Here is a 25502-nt window from a genome sequence, read left to right on the forward strand (position 1 = left end):
TGTGTGTGAAAGTGTGTGTGTTCGTTAGACACAGTGTTGGCAATGTTTTCTCACTCACGAGCTCCCCTACATCTACCGCACGATTATATCTCGTAACATACACAACTTGCGTACACTGAGTAACAACAGTTAACTAAAACCAATTGTCAGATAGAAAAATAGTTGCTGTATAATTTTTTTTAAACACTGAACATCTAAAAGAATTCCTCCCACTTCCCCAAATAAAGCCCTCCCCGTTTCCTAACAAAATAGTTTTCTTTGAAACAATAACCCAAAAAAAATGTTTTGAGGTTACACAAGGTCAAGCCTACTGACACTCCATCACACTACCATACACCCTGTTTAACATAATTCAGAAACCAGAAGTGTGTTCAAATTAATAAAGAACAAGCTGGATAGTTTTGCAGCATTACCAGCACAGTAAAGAAATGATAGAATTAGTAATTAAATATGGATCAGGCATTAAGTCTTTCAAATCTGCAGCTTGTGGTATCACTCATATTCTCTGGTCTATGACCTCCAATTTGGAAATAAGTCACGGGATTGAACACGCCTCTGGTTGAGCCCTTTACCTGGAAATCATTTCAGCCACATTTGAATTGGACTGCTGACCTAACACTTGGCTAAACATAGCATAACATCTAGCTTATCTATGGGAGTGCTATTATTGCTTCAGAGTTGGGAAGTGGAGTTCATACCCGGTTTTCATTCCAAGCCTTTGTTTATCCTTACTCTGCTTCATAATTAGGAAAAGATCTGCTGTAAAAGTACTGCAGTGTTCCCTCTGGCCCTTTGGAGCTAATCAAACAATCTGCAGGTTACTGTCCAAAGAATTACAACACATAGGGCTCTGTCATTAATGGGCAGTCTGTGCATAGATCTTACTCTACAGTGATATGTAAAGGACTCCAACAACATATGCTCCTAATTCCTTAACTTCAGAAATAGTTGTGAAGTTTTCCTTCATGGATCAGGAAGAGTGTTAAATGCTGTATGGAAGCACGAGCCACTGATCCCACATTATAATCATCAACCATCCGCAGTTAACAAAGCCCACTGAGAACAAAGCTAGAAATATAAAACGGTTGCTAGTTCAGAAAGGAAAACCATTAATTATAATGCTGATGTCAGATAAGATATTTTTTTTATGGAAGTTGATGCCAGAAGCATTATGTTTTTTTGTGATGAAAGTCCTGCCGCAGCCAATGAACTAATAAGAAAAAAAGTATATATATATATATATATATATATATATATATATATATATATATATATATATATATATTCCACAGCAGCAGAAGTGGTTACGCTTCATGTGAAAGGATAGAAGATGAATAAGTGCAAAAGTTACTTGCATTTTATACAATGCATGGTGGAAAGTCATGTGGCTGTCATTTGATAATATAGTTAAAATGCAGCATCATAGTTTAAGCTGTGCACGTGCAGCATCACTTCTGAGAGCTGTGTCTCGCTGAAAGACGAGTAATGACTGAAATCAACTGCCACTGTATTTAGCTGGAATTAAAACCCTCTGACTCCTGCACGAGGGGGGCGGGAAATGGTTTAAAATTTAGAAAACACTTTGAATTGACAGCACTGACAATTCTGTCCTATTTTCTTGATCTTACACTAATCAGCAAGCCCTAAAGGATAAACAAAGGGAAGGATTTGTCAGCACTGAGCTACATTCAGTAACAGAGAGTGTTATTGTACAGAACACACACGCTTATCATACTGATCAACATTTGAACGCATGAACGCAGCTCAGGTAGCTTCCTGCTATTGTGGTTGTTGCTGAGAAGTGGTGATTAGTCGATGGGGCCCTGGAAGATGAGCCGTGTCCAGCCGGGGGAGCTCAGGGCAGTGGAGCAGAAGGGGCAGACGGGTCTGAAGGCATGCGTCCCATGGGGCAGAGGAGTCTCAGCCCAATACTTGGCTGTCCTCTCTGAGCAGACGTGGCCACATGGCACAAAACCGTGAGTGGGGGCTCCGGCATCCACATACACCGCAGGCTCACAGCCCAGCCACAGCGGCACGTAAGGACCCACGCTCCTGCACAGGGGACATTCTCGCCGGGTGGTGGAGCCTTCACCCTCTCCTGGATCTTCCTCTCTCTCCGATCTCTGGCCCCAATCGTGGCGTCCGTGCACGTGGCCACAGGCGAGGTAGACCCAGGGTTGACGCTCTTCAAGGCTGAAGTTAGATAAAGTGTACCGATATTTTAAAGAAATTTTTTTATGCATGCGTGTGTAACAAAATAGAAAAACCTGTGAAGAATTTTCTCCTAAAATTAGTAACTGGAAATAATCAGTTTTTAAATAAATAACAAGACCTTAATTTAACCATCAGTGTGGCCCTGACCTATGACTGCGTGGAAGGCTGGGGAACGCCAGTGTGCTGAGGCCGACGGGACACTGGGGCCGGGATGCGTTAAGCTCCTGACGAAGCGCCTCCAGGTGACGCAGAGTGGGAGAACGCATGAGCCCCTCACCGGTGCGCCACAGTAGAGTAGCACCACAGAGATCGACGAGCGACCCGTCACGTAGTGCGCTGCTCTCCCCCTCTGCCTGAAGTGACGCACAGACAGATATTTGTGTACAATAAAATGCAAATACAGACCCCAAAAGTTCACTGAAGAAATGTAGATATGGTAACAAAACCTGCGGCAACTCACCAGCGTCCCCCTGCTGGGTCCAGACCGTGTCTCCCGCAGCGCATAAACATCTCCACAGACGGAGATCTCCCTCCACAGGCCTTGCTTGGGATCCTCTGGGAAGCCCTGTGGGTGCATCACTAGCACCCCATTAGTGGTGAGGCCATCCATATGCCCATCAGGATTTTTCCATTTGGTTGCTTTCTCCTGTGGCAGCAAAGACAGTAAAACATAATATTGATATGTTTCAGAAAGTATTTTTATTGTGTTATTCCTATACTGTTATTCCCAGCATGAAGAGTGCTGCTCTCGTCTTACTTTCAAATACAGGCAGTCCAAAAACACAGGGAAAAAAGACTTTGCAGTTAGATCTTCAGTGCATCTCTTTCTACAACAGAAGTCCCACAGCACTGTGCAAAAGTCTTTGGCCACCGCACAGTTTTGCAAGGAAAATGGGTGCAGCAATTTATTGAGATGTGCAAATACACATGGAAACACATGGACAACGCACCCATCCCTTGAGTTAGGTGCTTTTCTGTGCTTGAATGATTCATAGGTCAGTGTTAAGTGGCGTAACATACAAAGCAACACTCTCAAAATGGTCAGGTACAAGGAATGGACTGAAAATGAGTGAAAGCTAGTCAAACACTGCAATTTTGATCAGATCGTTTCATGGAAAGTTAAGCTCTCTGAAATCATCAGGATGTGTACAGTAGACAAGAAACTGGGACTCAGTTAGATTTTTCAATTACTTAAAATCTAAAATATTCTGTTATTAGAAACCTGTTGCTGGAGTATGAGTCTACTCACCCCTAAGAAAATATTTTTGGAGGAGTCAAAGCCTGCAGCATAGATGCGTGCAGTGTAAGGCGGGTTGCGCTCGCACACTATTCTGCAGGCAAAACGGGAAATGGTGCTGGGAGCAATGGAAGGATCTTCGCCTTCCTTTCCTCCAGAGGTGTCTGTTACCACAAAGTCAATAGGACTCTCTGTGGAGCGTCCAATCTGCAGGGCACAGAAAAATACTATTTATTAACTGAAACAAATGTCTCATTAAAATGTTATTGGTAAGCAGAGCTATTTCTTTTAAAGCATCAGTGCTCATAATTTTATGGCTTTGAGCTATCTGGGCAAGATGGTTCATTTTTATGTTTAAAAAAAATCTGTAAGAGCAATAGAAAAGCACAAGCGTGTGCATAAAAATAGACTTTCTTGGAGCTATGACGTAAAACTCTTTATTTTTAACACTTAATGGTCCCAGTTCTGAACCAAAATAATCTACCCTCCTGTAGAAATGACTTTGATGGGATTACATAACAGTTGGAAACTTGCACATGATCGCAGTTCTTGGAGTACATTTTGCTGTGAATCCTCTCATCACTCAATAAAAGAAAATAAAAGTTGACTTTGTTTGCTTGCTGTGTTACCTGGAACATGTCTGTGTTGTTGTCATGGCAGTACTCCACCACCACGGTCTGGTTTCGGGACAGTGTGAAAGAGATGCTGTGCTGCCCCCTGCTGTGCACCGCCTGCAACAACAACAACAGCAACAACTTGTGGTACAGCAGTCATTTTCTGGAAGCTTCTTTCTTTTCATTTAACCACCCATATTCTTAAGTAAAACACACACTTATAAGCAAATAAAGTATATCTACATTTTGGTTTTTAAAGGCGTCTTTAAATTCAAACAGTTTGTGCAAAGGGACTGGCATTTATACAACACTTTTCCAGTCTTACCACTTCAAGCATTTTAAACCAACAGTCCCCAACCCCCGGGCCACGGACCGGTACTGGCCCGTGAGTCGTTTGGAACCGGGCCGTGAGAGTTGTGAAATTGATGGGTTTTAGGGTTTTTATCGTTAACTCGGTTTTCCTGGGTCTTTTCCCCATGTGTTATGAATAAATCTTCTTTTTTTGCTACCGGTACTGGTTTTATTTTGTTGCGGCACCTTAAAGGCCGGTCAGTGAAAATATTGTTGGACATAAACCGGTCGTGGCACAAAAAAGGTTGGGGACTGCATTTTAGACTACAAGCCACATTTACCCATATAATCATACAACCTAACTTGTGTCTTTGGATTGTGGGTAAAAGCCAGAGAACTCTCGCAGACACAGGGAGAACACACAAACTCCACCTCACCATGATTCACGAACCTTGTTGTGAAGCCAAAGTGCTAACCACGGTACCATCATCCAACATTAAGAGCAGCATTTAGCAATGACGTGCTGGTCTTCCACTAAGCGTCAGACAAACAGATCAGCCGGTGGATGTTGATCTAATATAGATACTGGATGACGTGTCTGCTGATATAAAAGCCTTTCTTTGTTGTGTTGGAAATTGCTGAATAAGATGCTTGGAAGAGTCTAGACATGGTGTCATCACACAGATTCTCTTACAGAGTCAGCTCTCAGCACAGCACATGTAGCAACACAGCAGAACAGATGGTGGTGTGGTGTGGGTTTCATGGTAAGTTGTTAACCAGTTTGTGTAATACAATCCCACAAATCTGATCACTCTCATGTTCAGCTTCATTAAGTACACCACTGAAATCAAATATAATACGACAGCTCTGACACAAATTTGGCACTGTCAAAAATTCCCAGGTTTTGTGATAGTTCTGTGTTTTTTCAGGTCACATTAGGTGGTGGTGATGAACATGACAGCATTACTTTTAGGTGGTCCTGAATGTTTGCCTCGCTCCATGGAGATATTATTTAGTGTGGCTCTGCAGCTTATAGCAGACTTCCAAAAAACAGCAAGGAATACTGCTTTCAGTGGCAGTCTAAGACTGCTGGGCCAGGAACTTTCTGGTGGACAGCTGAATGGTGTCAAGGAGAGCCACAAAACCAACTCTGCCAGTGAGCCAGGTTGGCCCTGCCACATGGTTTTGGCCCCAGTATACTCGCCACATTGGTGCACTGTTGGTAACATTATCACACAGCCTCTTCCATTTATGGTCCCTGTTACAGTGCAGATACCTGCTGCAATATTCTCCTGAACAACAGGTGTCACCATTCAGACAAAACCTCATATAGGAGGAGAAGAAGTCAAAACAAGAACCAAAGAACATGCCAAGTTTTTCTCCACAAGGTCTCATCTTTTCGTGGCTCAAGAGTTGGGAGTTCGCCTTGTAATCGGAAGGTTGCCGGTTCGAGCCCCGGCTTGAACAGTCTCGGTCGTTGTGTCCTTGGGCGAGACACTTCACCCGTTGCCTACTGGTGGTGGTCAGAGGGCCCGGTGGCGCCAGTGTCCGGCAGCCTCGCCTCTGTCAGTGCGCCCCAGGGTGGCTGTGGCTACAATGTAGCTTGCCATCACCAGTGTGTGAATGGGTGGATGACTGGTTGTGTAAAGCGCTTTGGGGTCCTTAGGGACTAGTAAAGCGCTATACAAATACATTTACCATTTCAGACTGTTGCAACTTCTTCCTCTGTAAACTCTGTGAATCTCTGAGCTTCTGTGCTAATGTATGATAAAAATGGCGGTACAACCAACACAATCTTACACTTGTCTCTTCAATTAAGCTGCAGCAACTGTTGCAACGGCGAATCTGAAGTTTAATGTTAATAATTTGTCATACAGTGCTTTTTGTCAGGTACTGCACAGACGTTATAATGGGACCTTAGCAGTGACTGAACTTTCAAAATAAAAGTAAGTGGCTTTTCAACTGGTATTCTGATCATAGGTGGTACTGTTATCTTAAATTAAATAAATAAATAAACAATACTGTTGGTTATTGTTCATATACTTGAAAGCCCACCCAAGCAAAGTCTCTGTGTGGGAAAAAAATATCCATCCAAAATAATATAAATGTTGGCTGATTTATCGATACCTGAATTTTGTACTAGCTAAAAACAGTATCCAAGCAGTAATCAGTATCAGTCATCTCCAGATAAAATCTTAATTCAGCTCAAGTTTTTTACATGCAGCATCTTTCAGTACATCAAACAGCCTTATGTAGGATGACACACACACACACACACACACACACACACACACACACACACACACACACACACACACACACAACATAAACCTGTCTTCATGATTAGTCATCCTTCCTCTGGCACACAACAGGGGTTACAGGAAGGAAACTCATGTTACACAATGATGAAAACTATAACACACACACACATGCACATGGACACGTACCTTGCTGTCCTGTGGTGTATTGAGGATGTGCACAGCACTGGGCTTGACACCGTTGGCCTTGGCCCTTCGGTACAGAGCAAAGCGGCTCTTTCTGCGCCCACGGTCTCCGTTTGGAAGGGAGCCATTGTAGCTGGAGGAAGATAAACAAACACAAGAACATGACGAAAAATATCTACTGAAACAAACAAATGATGTTTAAGTAATCTAATTTGGGCTGGAATACAAGTCAGGCGACATCTAGCTTTATTGAGAAAGCCTAATTGTGTTAAAAACACAGTTTTCTTGTTTGCATACTTATCATAAGTCATCACTTAAATGACACTGAAGCTGCCAAGATGTCAGGAAAATAACGGCAATTAAAGTGCAAGCTCAATTAATTATGTGCATCTTTACAGCAATACCGCTGCTCGCTCGTTTGAAATGAATTAGAGCAGCACATTCAGGCCACTCGTGATTCATGTTAAACTGCTGAACCTCAATGAGAAAGACAACCTGCACTTGATCTGACTCACTCGGCTTGTCCTTAAGGCCCACGTTCACTAAAGAAGAGCTCGCTCTTCATCTAACCTCTTACAATATAAAGCATCTTCAGCAAGACAGATTTATTTTCATCACACCATTGCCCAATTATATTAACCATAAAGAGTTGAGTAAGTGGTCTGGAGAGGATACTGAATAATACTTTGAAGCTTTTTGTTCATTAATAGCAGGCAGATATGATAGGTTCTTCTTACGAGGGTGGTAAATAACATAGTCCAGCCCATGACTGTTTTATAACTCAATATAAGGCTTTTAAATGAAAATCCTTCTAACACCTTAACTAAGATATTGAATTTGTCCTCAATGTTTTCTGTAGCTGGGTCAATGTAATTTCTTTCACAGCTTGAGTTCACAAAAAAGGCAGTATGTAAGGCTTGTGACTAATGAGCAGGACACGTTTCTTATTAAAAGCATTCAGAGGAAGTCCTGCAGGCAAGACTCACAATTTTGACAATAACCATCTTCACTGCTCCCCACAGTTGATGAGATGAAAAGCCATCTGGTCTGGTTTTCTTCTGACCTTTGGTCTTGATTTGAGTACAAAAGGAAACACTGCCTACTTTTGAGTGTCAGTAAAGTGTAGCTTTGACACTGTGATGAATTTACAAAAGGAATGAAGAAAGATGATTTAAGTGACTCTGCAAGTGGCATGTTCTAGACGGGTGGTCTGAGTATTTCAGAAACTGTTGATCTGCTTGGATGTTCCCACACAGCCATCTCTAAGTTTAACTGAGAGTGGTCTGAAAAAGGGAAATATCTGATGAGGGGCAGTTCTCTGGGATGAACAATGCCTTGTTGATACCACTCACAGGAGTATGGCATAGATGTATTCAGACTGATTCGGTAACAGTAATTCAAATAAGCACTCAATACAACCAAGGTATGCAGAAGAGCATCTCTGAATGCACAACATATTAAACTTGAAGCAGTTGGAAGACCACGTTGGGTGCCACTCCTGTGAGCTAAAGCTTTATTTAGACCTCTGCTGGAAATGTTTGTCCTAACTTACATAATAATTGGAAACTCATTTCACCCCTACACCACAACCTTTCACGCCATTTAAGTCTTTTGTATCCGTGGACCCAATGTGTAGTCACATTTCTCTAAGGTGCACATCAGGTCGGTGCGTAGGGTTATAACAAGGTTCCAGTTATGGCGTAAGTTACAACATAAATCTGACGTATAAGTATAATTAACATGTAAGAATGGAAAACTGAGTCTATAATGTCCACAAGCTCACTGAAAGTGGAAAACAGAAGACTGGATGATCTGACTGGACTCAATTCTACAGCGACATTTAGATGATAGGGTCAGAATCTGCCATTAACATGTTGGTAATGGATCCATCCTGCCTTGTATCGATGGTTCAGGTCGGTGGTGGTATAATGATGTGAGGGATACGTTCTTGACCGATCAGTATCCCTGTTAAAATGCCACAATATACCAGAATATTGCAGCTGACCATGTCCATCCCTTTATAATACAGTGTACCTATTTTCTGATGGCTGCTTCCAGCAGGATAACACAAACCATGCTAGAAAGGTAAAATCATCTCAAACTGCTTCCTTGAACTGCCTTGAATGCACCGATCCAATATTAAGATCAGATATTAGTCTGACAGCCCCCCTAAAAAAACAAAACAAACAAACAAAAAAACACTTCCTCACTAGACAGCAGCAGCTAGCAGCAGAGCTAACGTAGCATGGAGGGAGCAAACACCAGAATGTCAGCAGTTTGGAGGCATTGCAACAGCTTCGGTCTTTATATTTGCAAAGTTGTTGTGTTTTTTTTTTTTTGCTGCAAACTGGGCTCAAGGTGACAAGACTGACAACACCTGACAATGAAGATGCTTTCTGTCTCTTCCTTCACTAGTTTACTTTCACTCTCATTATATTCTGTCACCGACCATATCTAAGAAGCTAGAAGGACACTGGTTTAGTGTTACACCTGTTGGTAATCTTCTATTATACTTATGGTAACGTGACCTCTCCTGACAGCTCACAGCTGTGTGTGAGGATGAAAAGGGAAAACTGTTAATAACAGCAGTTTCCAGCAACCTAATGACGCTCACTTGAATCACTCTAATATCACTTTGACATGAGCTCTCTGAAAATAAATTAGATGAACAACTTTAGCATATTTTTCATAGTTTTTCACTGCATTTATCCCAGGCCTATTTTTATTTATTATTTTACTATTTAATGATAACACTTCAATAAATTTGTATTCATGAAAAAATGTAAACTGTATTTGATGGTTCAATCTGTGAGCTTGTCTAAGAGCAAGTTGATATTGTGCATTTCAATTCCATGAATCTCAGAACATAAATTTTCTGTGGTTGACAATCCTCAGGATAGAGTGGGGAAGGAAGGTGGGATGATGATGCTGAACAGATCAAGTATGTCACCTGGAAATACTACAAACAGGGCACATTCAACTTTGATTTTTTTTTATGTGAAATCCAATTAAAGAGCATGACTCAATGCAAACCTGTACCCTTCCTGGCCTGCTCTGACAGTTCAAACTAAACTGTGACTAACAAGGAAAAGACTGGTGCAGGAATCACGGACACGCGAACACAGAGCTTTCAGGGCTTTGGCTAAAAGTCAGAGCACATAAAATAGGGCAAAGGATAAGAGGCTGCAGGAGATAGAGAAAAGGGTAGCAGGTTGGTCGAAATGGAGGCAGAAAAATAGTCAGAAGCTATCACAAGTTTTAGAGAAATAAGTGAATAAAATGAAGGACGGGAGATGGAGAACAGGGACTGAAAGATCACGCAAAGCAGAGGATTGAGGGGGAAAGGCCAGAAGGAGAGCAGCTCTTTAAGATGCGTTTGTGGGCAGTTCAGGCCTGCATCACAAATGTGCACACATCATAAGGCACTATATGAAATATTCACTCCTTCTGCCCCTCAACACGGGGTTTATTTTCGTTGAGGGCAAGTCACCAAGGAGGCCTGCCTCTGTGAAAGTCAGCACTCAGCAAAACACTGAATGGTCGGCTAGAGAAGGGGCTGGGTGAGGGACAGAGGAATGAGACAGAGACCATATTGAGATAAGTTATGGAGGAGAATAGAAAGGTGTGAGAAGACAAGAGGGTGTTCGCATAGCGAATAGAGGGGGTTGCTGGACGGGGCAGCACGGTACATGGTGTCCAGAATAACTAAGGTGACGAGAGATAGCAGGCAAGCAGCCTCTGCAAAGATCACATGGCCAGCAGTGAAGTAGACATTGACCACAAGGGGCATGGGATCATCAAAGCTGACAGATGCAAAGCCAAACCACAGTTGCATAAAACATGGCCAGAAAATTATGAAATCTGATAGGAAGCAGTAAAAGATACAACCTGTTCGTACACTACCTGCCTCCAGGCAAAATTACCTGCTGTATGTTTGAGAGCAATAAATCCCACAAATCCAGATGTAATATACCTGTGATCACCCATATAATAAAACAATTATTCACAATATTATTGTACCGTGTACTACTACAACCAGGCTGTGGCACTGGAAGATAGTTAATCAGCTTTATCTCTTTATCCTTGTCTGTCAGCTCTTTTTCAAAACCACAGACAGGTTACCAGTCTGGCAGGGCACAATCAAAACAGACTCTCAATCACCACAGCTTTGAAAGTCAGGTTATACAAAATGCATTTTTTTAGCCATCGAGGAGGCGCATTTCGGCACACACTGCAGAGCACACTGGTGTTCAAGTTCCACAGCCAAAAAAAGGAAAAAAAAATCTCAAAATAGGCATTCAGTTCTCACATCCTTACTCTGATGTGAGCGTGTAAAGGGCTGCTGTGTTCAAACGGACGTTAATCAGTATTCTAATGCAGGCGGGCTACAGCCTCCTCACTCTGTGTTCAGCTGGAGGGGAAGAGATAGGCCATTAGGTCAGTTATCTTTGGCATACACAGGAAGCTCTGCAGGGCAAAAGGGAGGCCTGTGTAGGGCTGTGTATATGTGATTGTGTATGTGTATATGTGTGTTGTAATTTCCTGGTCCTTGCAAACTGTGCATAGAGTGGAGCTGCAGGGCTGGAAATGCTGTGGAAGCTGGTGGCTGTCATCAGCACATCCTGCCCACTCCTGTACTTGTGTGCGCTGGTGATGTAGAAGGGCTTTTCTCCTCCTCCGCCTCCTCCTCCTCCTTCCTCCCTCACTCCCTCCCGCCCTGGCATGGACGGTCATCTGGCTGAGACGTTTTATTAATTAGTAATACCAAACGAGAGCGCGACTATGACTATGAATATAAGCAAAACGCATTTTTCAGACGACGCTGTCCTCCTCCGTGCTACTTTTAGCGAGCACCGATCCAGCAAAGTATGACATCATTGGGATTTTCAGGTCTGAGCAATCCAGCGCTGCCACTACAACCATTGATGAAAAACCGGCTACATCCGTAGTAGCCTTATGTACTATGGCCAAGGCAGATGTTGCACCTTTACACTTAAACATGATGGAGAAACTATGCTGGGCTGTAGTTTGAGATAAAATGCCTTAAAAACTTACTTTTTAACATTACTACACAGCTACACCGGTGAGGGAAAACGACGGCAATGTAACATAAATGAGAAATAAGCTAAAATCCCTTACTGCGATTGATTTAATAACCCTAAAACAACCGTAAGCGCGATATATTTTGTAAGAGCAGTGGATTAAAGCTGAACTCGAACGTCATTTGCTGGGTTATTTGTGCTGATGAAACCGCTACATATTTAAAGGTTAATTTGCCACTGGAGCTGTTCACCAAACGATATAATTTCACTCTAGCTTAAGGTTTTAAAAGACTTACCCCAAAATGACCAATTCGCCGTATTTTACCGGGTCTTTAACGGGCACATCATCATCTCCGTCTTTTTTCGGTGAATTCATCAGACTGGACTGGTCCAGATGGGGCAAAAAACGCGTCCAATTGCAATAGTGGTGAGATAAAACAATGCTAACACACTCGAAACTGTAGGGAAGTGGTTTTGGTTGTAGTCTACCAAAGTTTGGGCACTGTTGGGCAAAGTTTTTCCAGACTTCTAGGTGTTTTTTTCATTGTTTTAATCCGGTGAAGGAGCATCTTTTCGTGGCTTTAATGCCAGTGTGTAGCTAGTTTGTATCGCGACAAATCTGTTCAGTAGCAGGGGATACAACAACGGCTAACGGTAGGGAGTGGGCTGTACCATAAATTGGGGGAAGAGGATGCCATTCACAGCATATGTCGAAAAATTTGATAAAATTTACGCCCGTTGGGAAAAACGTGCAACTTCTCGATTGAAAATGCTGATAAAAACTTCACGTGCGATTATTAGATAAATAAATACAGTTCAGCATTTAGAATGTAAAAGCGCCATGAACGTACCCACCCGCGGAACACGAATGGATGCATCCGTGATGTGAAGCTGGCTCCCCCCGATAGAATAAAATGAGCCATTTCGAAATCCACAGGAAGTACCCGCATCCCCCTGCCATACAGAGGGATTCTACTATATTTAAAGTAAAATACTACCTCACTGGATTTTTTTATTTATTTATTGGTGTGGTCATAAGTGATGCTGATCTAACGGGCCATTATTCAGTCTGACGTAAGGAGGAGCTCCGGGGGGTGTGGTGGTGGAGCTAAGATGTGGGTCACCACTGCGCCCCAGACTACACCTTCCCCCCCGCTCCCTGGATTTCATGTGGGAGTCGGGAGACGGATATAGGGCGGCTGGAACCCACGCGTGCATCCCTCTCTCGCTCTTTTCTCTCACACTGTAGTAAGGCATCATGTTGTGACCGCATGAGGGCAGTGCACTTGCTAAGTACAACTTTCCAGCCAGTGAAGTCTGAAAGGTTTTTTTGTGACTAATTTTCCAGTTTAAATATCACTTCTGTTTACACGCACTGTCCAGTAATATAAACGAATGAACAGCTAAGCTTAGATATGACACCTCCACCCCACACCAACACATGAAAGCAAAACCTTTGCTGCAGGGTTTTTGAACAGAAGCCAGAGACACACTGATCAGCATCGTTGTCTTCATGTGGAGCAGTCCCCTTTTTCATGTTTTAGCTTACTGGCGAAACATGTAGTAGCTTGCAGATAGGGTTGCAAGGCGAAACGGTATAGCACTCTGCATGACTCTGCAGTGTGTGGCAGTGTCGGACCTCTTTTTACTGGATATATGGGACAGCAGTAAAACATTTGCATGTGCAAATTTACAGATGTTAACCTAATTGCTATGATAATAGTTTCAAAAGGTAATGACTGTGCCCTCAGTAACACATTGCAGTGCTACAGAGCAGTGATAACACTGTATGTGGGTAATGACTCATGAATCAGCTTCAGAATTAACCAAAGAAAACAGCCACACCCTTATTTCATAATTGACAGCCCACAGCAGTCACAGAGTAACTGATCAACCAGCGTGAGCACTAAGTAATCTTTTGTATACTGGATATCAGAAGGTTAACCTCCAACATACTTTTCTTCTGAGATACAAAGTAGAAACTGGATGGACCAGATGTGCATGCTTCTCTGTGTGTTTGTGTTTGTGCATGTTTCAGTGTGAGTTTCTTCCTTTTCCACTGTGAGATTAAGGTCACACCCTCCTCAGTCTCTCCTGCCATCTCTCCCATATTCCCTGCTTTTTTCCTTCTGCTTCTTTATTTTTGTCTGCCTGTCCTTGTTCGGCTTCAGTTTCAGTATTAAACTAGAAAATATTTTTGTACTAATCCTCACTATTCCTTTTAATTTACATAGTTTGTGGCCATAATAATCCACCAGCAGGACAAGGATCCAGTTTTCGCTGTCGGGATAATTTACCTGTCATGTCTAACCAGGAATTTAAGGAATGTTCTGAATGAATACAACCCCACTCCATGTCTGGTAATTGGCTGACTGTGTTTAATGATCATGTAGTAATCCCCATCTGAGTGTTTTATCATTTTTACTGACGTCGCTGAACGATTGCAGCAACAGAACAGTAGGAGGGATTCATCTGCGTTTTAAAGGATACCGCAGAACAGATGTTTGTTGTCACGTAGAGAGCTGAAAAGGCACTCTATTAGTAAAGTGTCTCATTCACAGCATCATCCTGCTGCCACAAATAGAAGAGGAAACAGCAGAGGCCATGTTTCCATGACCTCATAGCCCTGTCATATTCGACGAAGACAAACTGAACTCGTTTGACAGATTGGATGTGGCACTTTGATTGGCAGCCACTTTGCATTGTCAGTCAAACACATTGCCATGGGCTTATCACAGTATGCAGTCTTTTTTATATTCACAACATAGAAAATGTACATTAGAAGTCAATATTACAAAATCGTTTGTGTCACCTACATTGGGGCTATTTATCTGTATCACGTGCGTAACAGGGTTAGTGGGCAAGTTATCCAGACACCATATTTGGTAAGCAAATTTCAGGTCAGCCTAATTGTGAACATGTGAAGTGCATTACTTCTGCTATCATTCTTCAGCTTTTGGCAGGCTGTATTTTCAAGTAAAGCAAAAAATAGAAATGGGGTGGTAGCTGAATATTTTAGAAGTGGATGTTTGAATAGAAGAAACACCAGCATGAACCATTTTGGAATAGCTCTACGTTACTGTGTTTCAAATATCAGTGACTCTCCTGTTATACGCATATACCTCTAAAGTCACCAGAGCTCAATCCAATAGAACACCTGATACTGACACCGCTGTCGGTGTTTCGAATTAGGAGCCTAACTCTCATAGCTAGAATGTGACTTATGTTTCCATGATTTATAGCCAGAGTCATGTTCTGATTTCAACAATCTTCATTCAGTTTGTGCTGATCTAAAAAGTAAACATGTAAGTAGAAGAATGGAAAGTAAGAGATGGGATTCAAGACAATCAATTTGGACCACTTAGATGTGTTCCAGCCATCTGCTGCCAAGTCTTTGTCAATGTTGCCATAGTGATGTGAGCAAACAAAGAAAAGGTATTTATGTCATTAAGCGACCCTGTCTTCGCTGTGTGTCGTAAGAACTTGTGAATTGGTGAAGCAGAGCCCTAAGCATTTGGGAATAATGCACACTAAACACAATGATCCTAATGTTTAATACAACTACAGTACATGATTTAGTTCATAAGCTGTTAAATGCATTCATGTGTGTCCTTTGGAACAGTCACCTACCTGTGATGCACAAGTGCACACATGCCTGCTGGGTATGCGTGTATCTGTGTGTGAGAGAGAGAGACTGCACTCCCTTTACTTGATGAGGAGGCCATCTTCAGCACAGGGCTGACACGATATTGCAGATGGCTCAGCATATTCTTATTCTCTATGACAGCACAAATACACACCAGGCAGGGCTGGTGATTTTGCCCCCCAAGCCCCCCAATTGCACACACAAGCAGGTTTGTTGCAAAATACTAAAAACTAACGTAATTATAAAGTGTGATATACTGTGTATGAAATAGCTTTAACAAGCTGTTATATAGTCGTACAGTTTGTTTACAAATGCTTTTTTTTAGGGCAGCTGGTTCAAAGCAAGACAAAGAAAGATTATATAGGATCATGTGATTAACAAGAGATAAGGAAGTCAGTGAAGATCTCATAGAAACAAATCATAGATGGACCAAATAAACCTGCTGTGCGTGTGACAGGATTAACCTTTGAAATCAGTGGGTTAGGCAATCTGCACTTCAGCATTTTAGTCTGAGAACTGTATTAAATCCCAACGTGCAAAAGGGATTAAATAAATGCAACATTTACGATAAAAACCATAAGGTTAACCTAAGTGAACAGAGCAGTTGTACACATGCAAATTGCACAGTCAGCCACAACAATCAAACCACTGCCTAATATTGCGTGAGACCCCGTGTCCCTCACCGATCTGTTGTTTCTGGTTCAATTTGTGTCTAAACCGTCGACAGTAAAATATTTGCATAGCTCTTTTTAACTCTGAATTGTACTTCAGCTGCAACAAAACTATTTTGGGAAACAAACCGTATCAGGTGCTAATCCGACACCTGATGTGTCCTTCCAACTTCACCGCGATTGTCTTGTTGCACTTCCTCTCATTTGAATATGTGGTCCAGATGTTTCATTTGACTAAAAAAGCAGAGATAACATCTGGTCACGTGTTGTGCCAACAGACACAGCAGGCATGTGAACAGGAGTTTTGACACAAATGGAAGCTCAACTGCCAGTGTCGGACCTAAACTCAGGACCTTTGGAGTTACCCTGTGTTGCCTGTCTGTAGGACATTTGCAACAGTTCTTTGCAGGTTGTACGTCATGGCCTAGTGTGCACATTGCATGCACGGTTGATCTAGAAGGTTTAGATGCAAGAAGGTATATCTAAACCCGTGTAAAGCGCTTTCAGTGCTCAGTTAGAGTAAAAAAAAGTGCTATATAAGAATCAGTCCATTTACCATTTGCAGCCATCTGGAAGTGATATTGCTATGTGGGGTGTGCTTTGGCCACCACCTTGTTTAGATGCCTGGTTATGCCCATCTGACAGTGATCAATGGCGCTCACTTACCTGTAAGCGGTTTTAATGTCGTGGCTGATCAGTGTACACGCTCAGTGTGTCAAGGATCTATGACACTGCACTTGTGCTCCAGCTTAAACACTGACAGGTGAGCTGAGACAGCAGCCTTTCGCACAGCGTCTCACAAACACCTCCCAGCAACCTGCCATACATGTACATGACCTGAGTACAGACTAAACACACAGCTGCTGGTGTGTGAAGCTATATGCTCAGTGTCCTACATAAAAGAAGGTGGCTCGCCAAATTGGACATTAGTAAGAGCCAGTGGGTGGTGAGTTTATTTTGGGATTTAGTGCTGTGTGTTATTTAGGGATGAACATTGTATTAGTGACTCTGCTTCTGTGTTTGCGTAAGTGGGAGGTTGACAACAGTCCCCACAGAGAGAGAGAGAGAGACATTTAGCTTAGTTGTCTCCCTCTTCAGAGTGCGACAGTGTAAATGGCAGCCTGTAACCTATGATTATTATGTTTTATTAGCACAGTTTTTAAAGGAAGTGTGAAGGCATAGTAACACTTGTTGACTGTTTTAGCAAAAAAAAAAGTAGTAGCAGGGGAGATTTGAGTCAGAGGGAAACTAACATATGTTGGTTACATTTCAGTGTCCAAACCCATATTCAAAACAGTCAGGGTTTCACAATAGAAAACACAGCAGCAAGACAGTCAAGGTAATTACAGTGCTGTTTAGCAGACACATCATTTAGTCCATAATAACAATAATTTGACTCTGCTATTGTTATTGTCTCCACACTATTCTGCTAATCTTCTTTTGGTTATCTGAATTTGTCCATATGCTGCTGTGGTGTGCCATGTGTCACACAGGAAGGTTGCAGCACATGTCAGTTCCTGTCACAAACGAAAGCGTAACACTGCTTTTACCCATCAGTTTGTCTGTCTTAATCTATAAAGGAAACGTTTGTTCTCTCTCTCTCTCTGTAATTAGAAAATCGTCTCGCTTCCTGTTATGTATTTGATAAAGTTTCTTCTGCTGACACAAGACAAGAGGTCATAATTCTCTTTGTGCTAATCGTTTAGTTATCAGATTTTCACTGACGTAGAAAAGACTTTGAGCACAATTTCAACAGTGACAGTTTTTTTCTTAAATTTATTTAAAAAAAGACCTCAGAGTTGGTTAGTTAGGCTTTGGCATTTCATAGTTTTAGTAAAAATAGTAGTAAAATTAAATCAAAGTAATTAAAATAATTTAATTAAGTAATTAAAGTAAAATGAGTAAAAACAAAAGTTATTTCTCTCGTTTACAGGCTTCAGTTAGAAAAAAAAAAAAGCCTCCATTAATTACATCTTTGAGCCTGAATCTTTGCTGCAGCGTGGGGTTTGTAGCAGCTCACATCCCTCCCACTGCAAAGCTTCTTTGCCAAATGCAAACACAGGCCCTGGGCTCCCTATAATTATTAGCATATTGTCCAAGGAGGAGGGAAATGCAATGTGCAACAGACTCTGAAGAGCTTACAACTGCCTGGAAGCTGAATGTCACTCTGCATGCTGCTTTAACGGGGCTATTGAAACAGGCCCCATGACAACCAAGACGCTGTAACCTTCTGAGCTGGATGTCGCTGGTGTGTCAGGAGTGTTCTGCTAAATAGAACTGCAGGTAATGATTCAATCAGAAGACAAAGAAGACAAGTATCCGGGCTTGATACTTATCCCTGACACGCTAACAATCACTGGGTGGTAAAGTCGAAGAGACATTGGGATATGACTGAATATAATGTCCTTGTTTAAGAGGGAAGCTTAAGGCTGAAAGCTCAAGCCTCAAAGGGTAGGACTGTTGCAGCAGTGAATTGAAAAGATGCATCATATTGTTTTTTAATGTAAAACCTGATTTTTATTTGTTTTGTTTACATACATTAAAGTATAATTACCTCCTTTACACCCTACTTTCAAATCTATACCCACACCAGCAAAGCACCACCTAAACATATTTGTATGAACATGAGGAGAAAACGGTGGAGTTCTTTACTTGGCCTCTGACTCTTTCAGCAAAGTGAGCACACTCTGTGGAAACGGCTGTGGGAGGATTCAGACAGCAAGTGCCTGAGGTGTGAGAGGCAACGTGTCGGCTTGCGTAGCCTCTGAGTGTGTGTGTGTCACATGAAGTTAACTTAAACATAACCCCAGCCGGTGCTGCAGTTAGCAAGCAGAGCAAGGATTACAGCGGCACGTAAAACACAGAATGCCGAATCAGCGCTGAACAAGCAGGTGAATGCTTCTTAGAAAGCGCGAGACGCTTCGTTGATTGTGCAAGTTCACGAGCTACAGACCTGTTATTGATGACACGTGCACGAGAATGGTTTCCTGCCCTGCTGAATGAAGAACTGAAGACAGACTGAAATCAAAGAGGAACGCCTGAATAAACAAAACGAGGACGGAGGAACTGCCAATGAGCTCGGTTTTAAAGTATTGTTTGAAACCACCCCCTTCTCCGGCGTACAATGGTCTAAGTCAACCCCCACCCTGAGACATACAATGGCAGTGCTTCAGATGAAAAAACAAAAAAAATACTGAATGCATATAAAAATGAAACAGGGTTGAGTGTAGGAAGGCTGTGTGAGTGCAGCTGTTCTCACTGACACAGGTATTTCCTAATGAAAACATGAAATTATATAATCTATTTAAATAACAGTCTTAAATCCTGCCCTTTAAGTGAGGGCCACAGGTGAGCCTGACAGCATTTGACACCAGCCAATATGTGCAGTGCATCTGCTGCCGAGTGCAGTGACAGCTGTACAAAAAGCCAACGACATGTGCAGCACAATGAACTGGCTCGGCGCTGATGTAACATCAGGAACGGTTTCAAAATGCTCTCCCTTGCCACATTTCCTCTCATTGAACCCTCTTGAGAAAGGCATTCTGTGGGTTTCACTTTGATTGCATCCACAATGAGAGTCATGAATGGAAAGTCATAAGCAAACAAGATCACGCCTGAGGGCGCCGGGGCACGGCCCCTCGGACGTTCTATTAAAGTGGTTTCAGTACGAGAGAAAAATCCAGAGCACAGCGGCGGTTTCAGGAGAGATAGCCCGTCTCATTTGTGTGTCTATCTCAGTGTCCTTCGTCACATGTGTGCTTTCCACACAGCAACAGGTCAAACTTCAAACCGACACACACTCACAGAGCAAACAGCTCGCGAGCAAACAGAGCAAATGCAGAGATAAACAGCAAGAATTCCTGCGCAGGAATTCCTGGACTCTGACTCCTCTGAATATTTTTACATTAACATAGCTGGGGACACTGTCATACCTTCAGCTATGTCAGCTTTTAAGGAAGCACTTTCCTCCTTAAGTTTAGAAAGTGTCAAAATATTTTTTGACAGGTGAAGCGCCAGGACTTCACCTGTCTGTTGATGTAGTTCAACCTGTTTTCATTCAGGCATTCACTCCTCAACCACCAATTTCCATGACAACTATCTTCTTCCTTCAAAGCATTTCCTGACTACACAGTGATGTCACTCCCCGCAATTCACACCCTCCTCTTTTTGCTACAGAGAGAGGAACCTGACCTTCCAAATGCAGCCATGTCCCTACTTTTGTTATGCAGTGGAAACACACACGAAGGTCTGTGCTGCTCTGCGCGGAGGTGAAAGCGTGGCTTTGAAACGGTGGCCTGATCTCAAATGCGTGCTTCGGGGCAGCTCGCTTACTCGGGGCAAAATGCCAGGGCGGTAAAGATCTTTTGTGTTGCTGACTAACCTCAGATGTTGCGCAAAGGCAAAGAAAGGCACTGCCCAATTACTCAAAAGAAAATAAATTCATTGTACTTGTATCTTAGGCAGAATCTTCAGCAGAAAAATGTGTAATTTCCTCATTAAAGTTCTGATTCAGGCTCAGTATTACTCACCATTACCAAGACAGTGAATTACGGTCCTGTTCCCTCTGGCTTTTAACCTACCATGGCTTACAGATCAGCAAAACTTGCTTTCTTTATGAATCCGGCACCCTGATGACCAGAGTGAAACTTTAAGACTTGAGGCAAAGTAGTTTACCTGACAATCACTTCTCTGAAACTAGAGATCTCATCATTTATTCACAGCAAATGACTCAGACACAGACACACACACACACACACACACACACTCAACAGCAGAAAGGAAACAGGCTGAGGCTCACTTCACTTCGCGTTCGTTCGAGTTTCTTTCAGTCATTATAACGCCCTGAAGCTCTCGTTTCCTCTTTTGGGAACTTTTTGTGAAATATGACTTTTGCTACGGTAGCAGCTGCTCATTGAAAAGGCATCACTTCCGTACTGATCTGGATATATAATTTTTTTTTATTATTTTATCAGCAATAGCAAAAGAAAAAAAAAGAGAAGAAATAAAACAGCGGCATCTATAAAGCGTTAACAGAATAGCCGGTTTGGTGTTTGCAGGACCATACAGGCTGATGATTTTAAAAATAATAATAATTAAAGAAAAGAGAAGGGGGTTGAAGTCACTGGAGCACCTGCATTGGAGGAGGAGGAGGTGGTGGTGAATGGGGAGGGTTGGGTATTTGGTTAACATTTGCTGGGGTCCAAAAGTCAGTCACAGAGAGTAAAAATGTGCACAGCCAGCTTGTTGCTAACCAACCCCTCTCCCTCCCTCCCTCCCTCGCTCTGTCCTGCAGTGCAAACTCAGCGACTAAGAATACCTTCTGCTGTCTTGATTTTGGGGAGGGGGGTGTGGGGACACCTGTAACTCGGGTCCCTCTTAAGGCAGCCGAAACTACAAACACTCAACAGTAACGGAAGCTCGAGAGGAAACGATAAGACTGGTTGTAACAGATTCAAACCCTGAAACAACAAAATGTATAGATATATCCATATCACAGTGTGTACGTGTGTGTGTCAGAATATCAAGCGTCCACATAGTGTCTTTCGAACAAACCGCCACAATAGACATTATGGATGGAATCACTGCACATGAAATAAGTAACTAACACGTCCTCATTCATCCCAGTACAATCGAATACAAAAGGAAGGTCCTAACATATTCATAAACACGCATTCTAACAAATTACAGCGGCAACTTCGACCAATGAAGGTGATATGCGGTTGTGCTAGGCAATGGGCTTTTTTTTTTTCATTTGTTTTTTGTCTTTTTGGACTTTCCCCATCCTTTGGATATGTAGCTGGGTGATGACTGAGAATACTGAATGAGGGTTAAGCATGGGGTGAAAATATAAATGTGTCCCCCATAGTCCCCTGAAAAAAAATTACACAAAAAAAACAAAACAAAACAGGGAGTTAAAAAATAAAGAATTTGCTGTAAAAGAAAGTGTACTGTATATTTAAACAGTGCTGGTTATACAGAGTGTGAACCAAAGCAAGCTACAAAGAAAAAAAAAGCCAAGAAATATGTTGGTTTTTTGCTTAAATGAAATCTGTGATTATAGTGATGTCAACATTATCCAAAAAAAAGAGAAAGAAAGAAAGAAAACTAGAAGTAAATGCTACCCTCTTTGATACATACTCAGCAGAGGGGTCGTGGTATTAATTGCTTCAGATTGCATCTTTTTTTCTTTTTACTTATTATTTTTCATTCTCAGCTACTTCTTTTGCCTCCAAGTGTCCAGGCTGGTGAGAAAGGAGGAGGAAGGGAGGGAAACATTAAGACTTATAATTTGAGGTAAGCCAGGTCAGGCCCTCGTAGAGTCCGTCCCCTGTCGTCGCACACGAAGGCTGAACGTACCAATTCCTATCTCTGATCCGCGTCAGGCCCAGCTTCTCCTGGATCTCGTGTGGTTTCATGGCATCTGGGAGGTCCTGCTTGTTGGCGAAGATGAGGATGATGGCGTCCCGCATCTCCCGGTCGTTGATGATGCGGTGGAGCTCCTGCCTCGCCTCGTCGATCCTATCCCTGTCGGCACAGTCCACCACAAAAATGAGCCCCTGGGTGCCCGTGTAGTAATGTCTCCAGAGCGGCCTGATCTTATCTTGTCCCCCCACGTCCCACACATTGAACTTCACATTCTTATAGGTGACAGTCTCCACGTTGAAACCAACAGTGGGGATGGTGGTGACTGACTGTCCCAGCTTCAGCTTGTACAGGATGGTAGTTTTCCCAGCAGCATCAAGTCCAAGCATCAATATTCTCATCTCCTTGTTGCCAAAGATCTTTGAAAGCATTTTCCCCATCTTGTTTTCTGTTCATAAATACTTCTTTAGAAGATATAGTGAAGCTTCTCCAATGAGAAGAAAATAGGGGGGAGATATATCACTGAGAAGTTACAGTTTCACTGTGTTGCTACTGAAAGTCCTCCACGTGATGGCAGCGGTGGGCTGACACAAGTGTCAATGTTCAAAAGGTGGTGGCTTGCAAGTTTGTACAGTACAGTTAGCTGGTCTGTGGTGATCTGACCTGAGCATTCAGTAGAAGCAGTGTGTATGGAGCCCTCACAGACTTGAGTGGGGGTCTGTTTTCATGATCCAATGGATTCCGAAGTAAGTAGAAGAAGAAGAAAAAAGCCCGATATGTTTCAAAGTCGCCTATGAGCACTGACTTCCGTCAAAAGCCACATTTCAAGTATTTTTTCCGTTCGAAATCCTGTTGCTCTCAGCGGAGCTGGAAACTGACACAAAGTAGTGCCTTCTCACCAGAAGCGGACTATACAAAAATCAGGCCCAGTTCAAGCCCGGGGGTTCCCACTTCCTCCTTGGCTGCCGGCTATCCACAATTGGCCTTAGCTAATTCCAGTCGGTGAATTTTCAAAGCTCGGCAATTTTCTTGTTAAAAAGCCTAAATTAGACCTCTCCGGTCCGTTTCTGCGCCGGGACATCCAGAGGAAGAGCGCTCAAAAGGTCATTGATTCATCCGACTTTCTTCTCTTCCCCCTGTGACACAGGAGCGGTCCAGAGAAGGGAGGGGTGTTAGTACAGAGGACAACTTTGGATCCGAAAAAAATACTCTTTTCACACACAGAAAAGCAACACGGTACAGATAAAACGAAGACCGCGGTAAATACTTACGTCTGCGGCAATCATCCCCCTGTCCCCGGACCGTTTCTCCCCGCTCTTGCCGCTCTCTGTCTCTCTTCCTCCCTCTCTCTCTCTCTCCAGCCGTTCAGTCACAGCGGTGGCGGTGCTGTGTTACCGGAAAAGGTGCGGACCCAGATCAGCCGCCACTTCCTCTATACCGCTCACACACACTACTGATACATTCAGGGGCTACCTCGGAGCTCAGAAATTTGGCGACATTTAAAACAAAAGACTAGAAGGATGGTGCACAGAAACTCTCTACAAATCAATCTTCATGTCCGTATTCCTCCTTAAACATAACAGCTAGATAATTAGTAAATTAGGTAATTAACACTCAAATAATCTTTAATTCGATTTATTAGACAGCCCAAAATCAAATCGTTCAACGAAATAAACAATCGTTTAAATCTGCACCAGATTATTGATTTAACAAAGTTATGCACTGACGTTGTAATTGTCTCAAAATCCACGCTCCGTAGAAACCACCGTGGACGTTGGGAAAACACACCCTTCATTTAGATTTTAAAAAACGCGACTGTCCCTAAACGCACTCCACGCCATTTCGCATGCGCGCCCAGAAAAAAAGAACTGCAGACCGGTCCATTAGGCACTATTGCTGACGCCATTTGGGCGTTCATTATGGATGTAATCGCCTCTGGTTTAACGTACAGCAATGAAAACACACAAGACCGCACACATGAAACACATGCCACGATTTAGTTGGCCCGGTGGTCTCAGGAGACGGTTTACTTTCGGGTCTTTCTGACATGTCTTATCATCCATTCAAACAGTTCCTGTATTATTAGTCTGTGACGTGGAGAATGTGAGTGAGCAGGGCGGGAGGAACTACAGTATTTCATTGGTGAAAGCATTACCTGACACCAGCTTATTAATTTAGGCTGCCTAAAGAAAGACACGGTCAGTATAAATATAAGTGAACTCGTGTTTATTGCCATAATAAATTATGAGAGGTGATTCTAATATCATAAAACAGTCATGCACTCATAAGCCTTATTCAAAAATAAGGCTATGAGAATAACCGTCCCAACTTTACTTTTGAAATGGGTTTAAATGTGAGATTTTACAAAGGGGCCTCACCCTGTTTTTCATTCTGTTGTGCCTGCCAGTTTAACATCTAACTATTATTACTGTTCTTAGAAGTTTCTTAAAGTAAAAAAAGTTGTCACTGACTGTATAAAAGTAAAAAGACATAATTTTCATAGATTTAGTCAAATCTAGGATCTTAAATACCGCTTCACATTTTCAGGCACAAACATTCATGATAAGGATCTCTGAAATTGTTGTCTACTTGCAACTGAGGCGAGGCAGCTGAATAACAAACATGCCAGTGTGGTGCATAAACTTGCAACACATGTTGATCTGCCACAGTAATATAACCACTGAGATATTAAATTGGTAATATTGTATTGTAACAGTAGCACTCAACAAAGTGTGGAATATATTAGGCAGCAAGTAAACAAGTTCTTGAAGTCGATATGGTGGAGAAATGTCAGGATTGTGACGAAGTGATGCTGACTAGGGACAAAGTCTAAATGAAAATATAGTAATAAAACTGATAACACCTTTACTGGCACATAGCTGGGTTAGGTTAACTAGAAAGCTCCCACACAACAGTACCAGACCTACCTGACTTTACCTGCTTGCTGCAGCTTGCTGAGTCCCAAGTGATTAATCAGATC

At 42.5% G+C, this 25502-nt stretch overlaps 2 protein-coding genes across 2 annotated transcripts; both read right to left on the reverse strand.

Moving 5' to 3' along the window:
* Positions 1 to 1265: 1265 nt before the first annotated feature.
* LOC146371474 (E3 ubiquitin-protein ligase pellino homolog 2) lies at positions 1266 to 12703 on the reverse strand. Its single transcript, XM_084952253.1, has 7 exons — positions 12139 to 12703; positions 6804 to 6933; positions 4081 to 4182; positions 3464 to 3658; positions 2675 to 2860; positions 2362 to 2567; positions 1266 to 2193 (listed from the first exon to the last, which is right to left on the reverse strand). The coding sequence occupies exons 1-7, from the start codon at positions 12216 to 12218 to the stop codon at positions 1809 to 1811; spliced, it is 1284 nt and encodes a 427-aa protein (XP_084808379.1). The 5' UTR covers positions 12219 to 12703; the 3' UTR covers positions 1266 to 1808.
* An 8394-nt stretch (positions 12704 to 21097) lies between these two features.
* arf6a (ADP-ribosylation factor 6a) lies at positions 21098 to 23935 on the reverse strand. Its single transcript, XM_084952254.1, has 2 exons — positions 23794 to 23935; positions 21098 to 23658 (listed from the first exon to the last, which is right to left on the reverse strand). The coding sequence occupies exon 2, from the start codon at positions 22960 to 22962 to the stop codon at positions 22435 to 22437; it is 528 nt and encodes a 175-aa protein (XP_084808380.1). The 5' UTR covers positions 22963 to 23658; positions 23794 to 23935; the 3' UTR covers positions 21098 to 22434.
* Between the last annotated feature and the right edge of the window lie 1567 nt (positions 23936 to 25502).

This window comes from Perissodus microlepis, chromosome 15 (genome assembly GCF_051167445.1).
Source record: "Perissodus microlepis isolate ML-2025 ecotype Zambia chromosome 15, ASM5116744v1, whole genome shotgun sequence".
In the NCBI taxonomy this organism is placed as follows: domain Eukaryota; kingdom Metazoa; phylum Chordata; class Actinopteri; order Cichliformes; family Cichlidae; genus Perissodus; species Perissodus microlepis.

Coding starts and splice junctions, on each gene's coding strand:
- arf6a (XM_084952254.1), bottom strand. CDS start 22,962: ATGGGGAAAATGCTTTCAAAGATCTTTGGCAACAAGGAGATGAGAATA.
- LOC146371474 (XM_084952253.1), bottom strand. CDS start 12,218: ATGAATTCACCGAAAAAAGACGGAGATGATGATGTGCCCGTTAAAGAC. Junction 2,861..3,463: donor CCAAAAATATTTTCTTAGGG/GTGAGTAGACTC, acceptor TTGCTGCCACAG/GAGAAAGCAACCAAATGGAA. Junction 2,194..2,361: donor AGCCTTCCACGCAGTCATAG/GTCAGGGCCACA, acceptor ATCTAACTTCAG/CCTTGAAGAGCGTCAACCCT.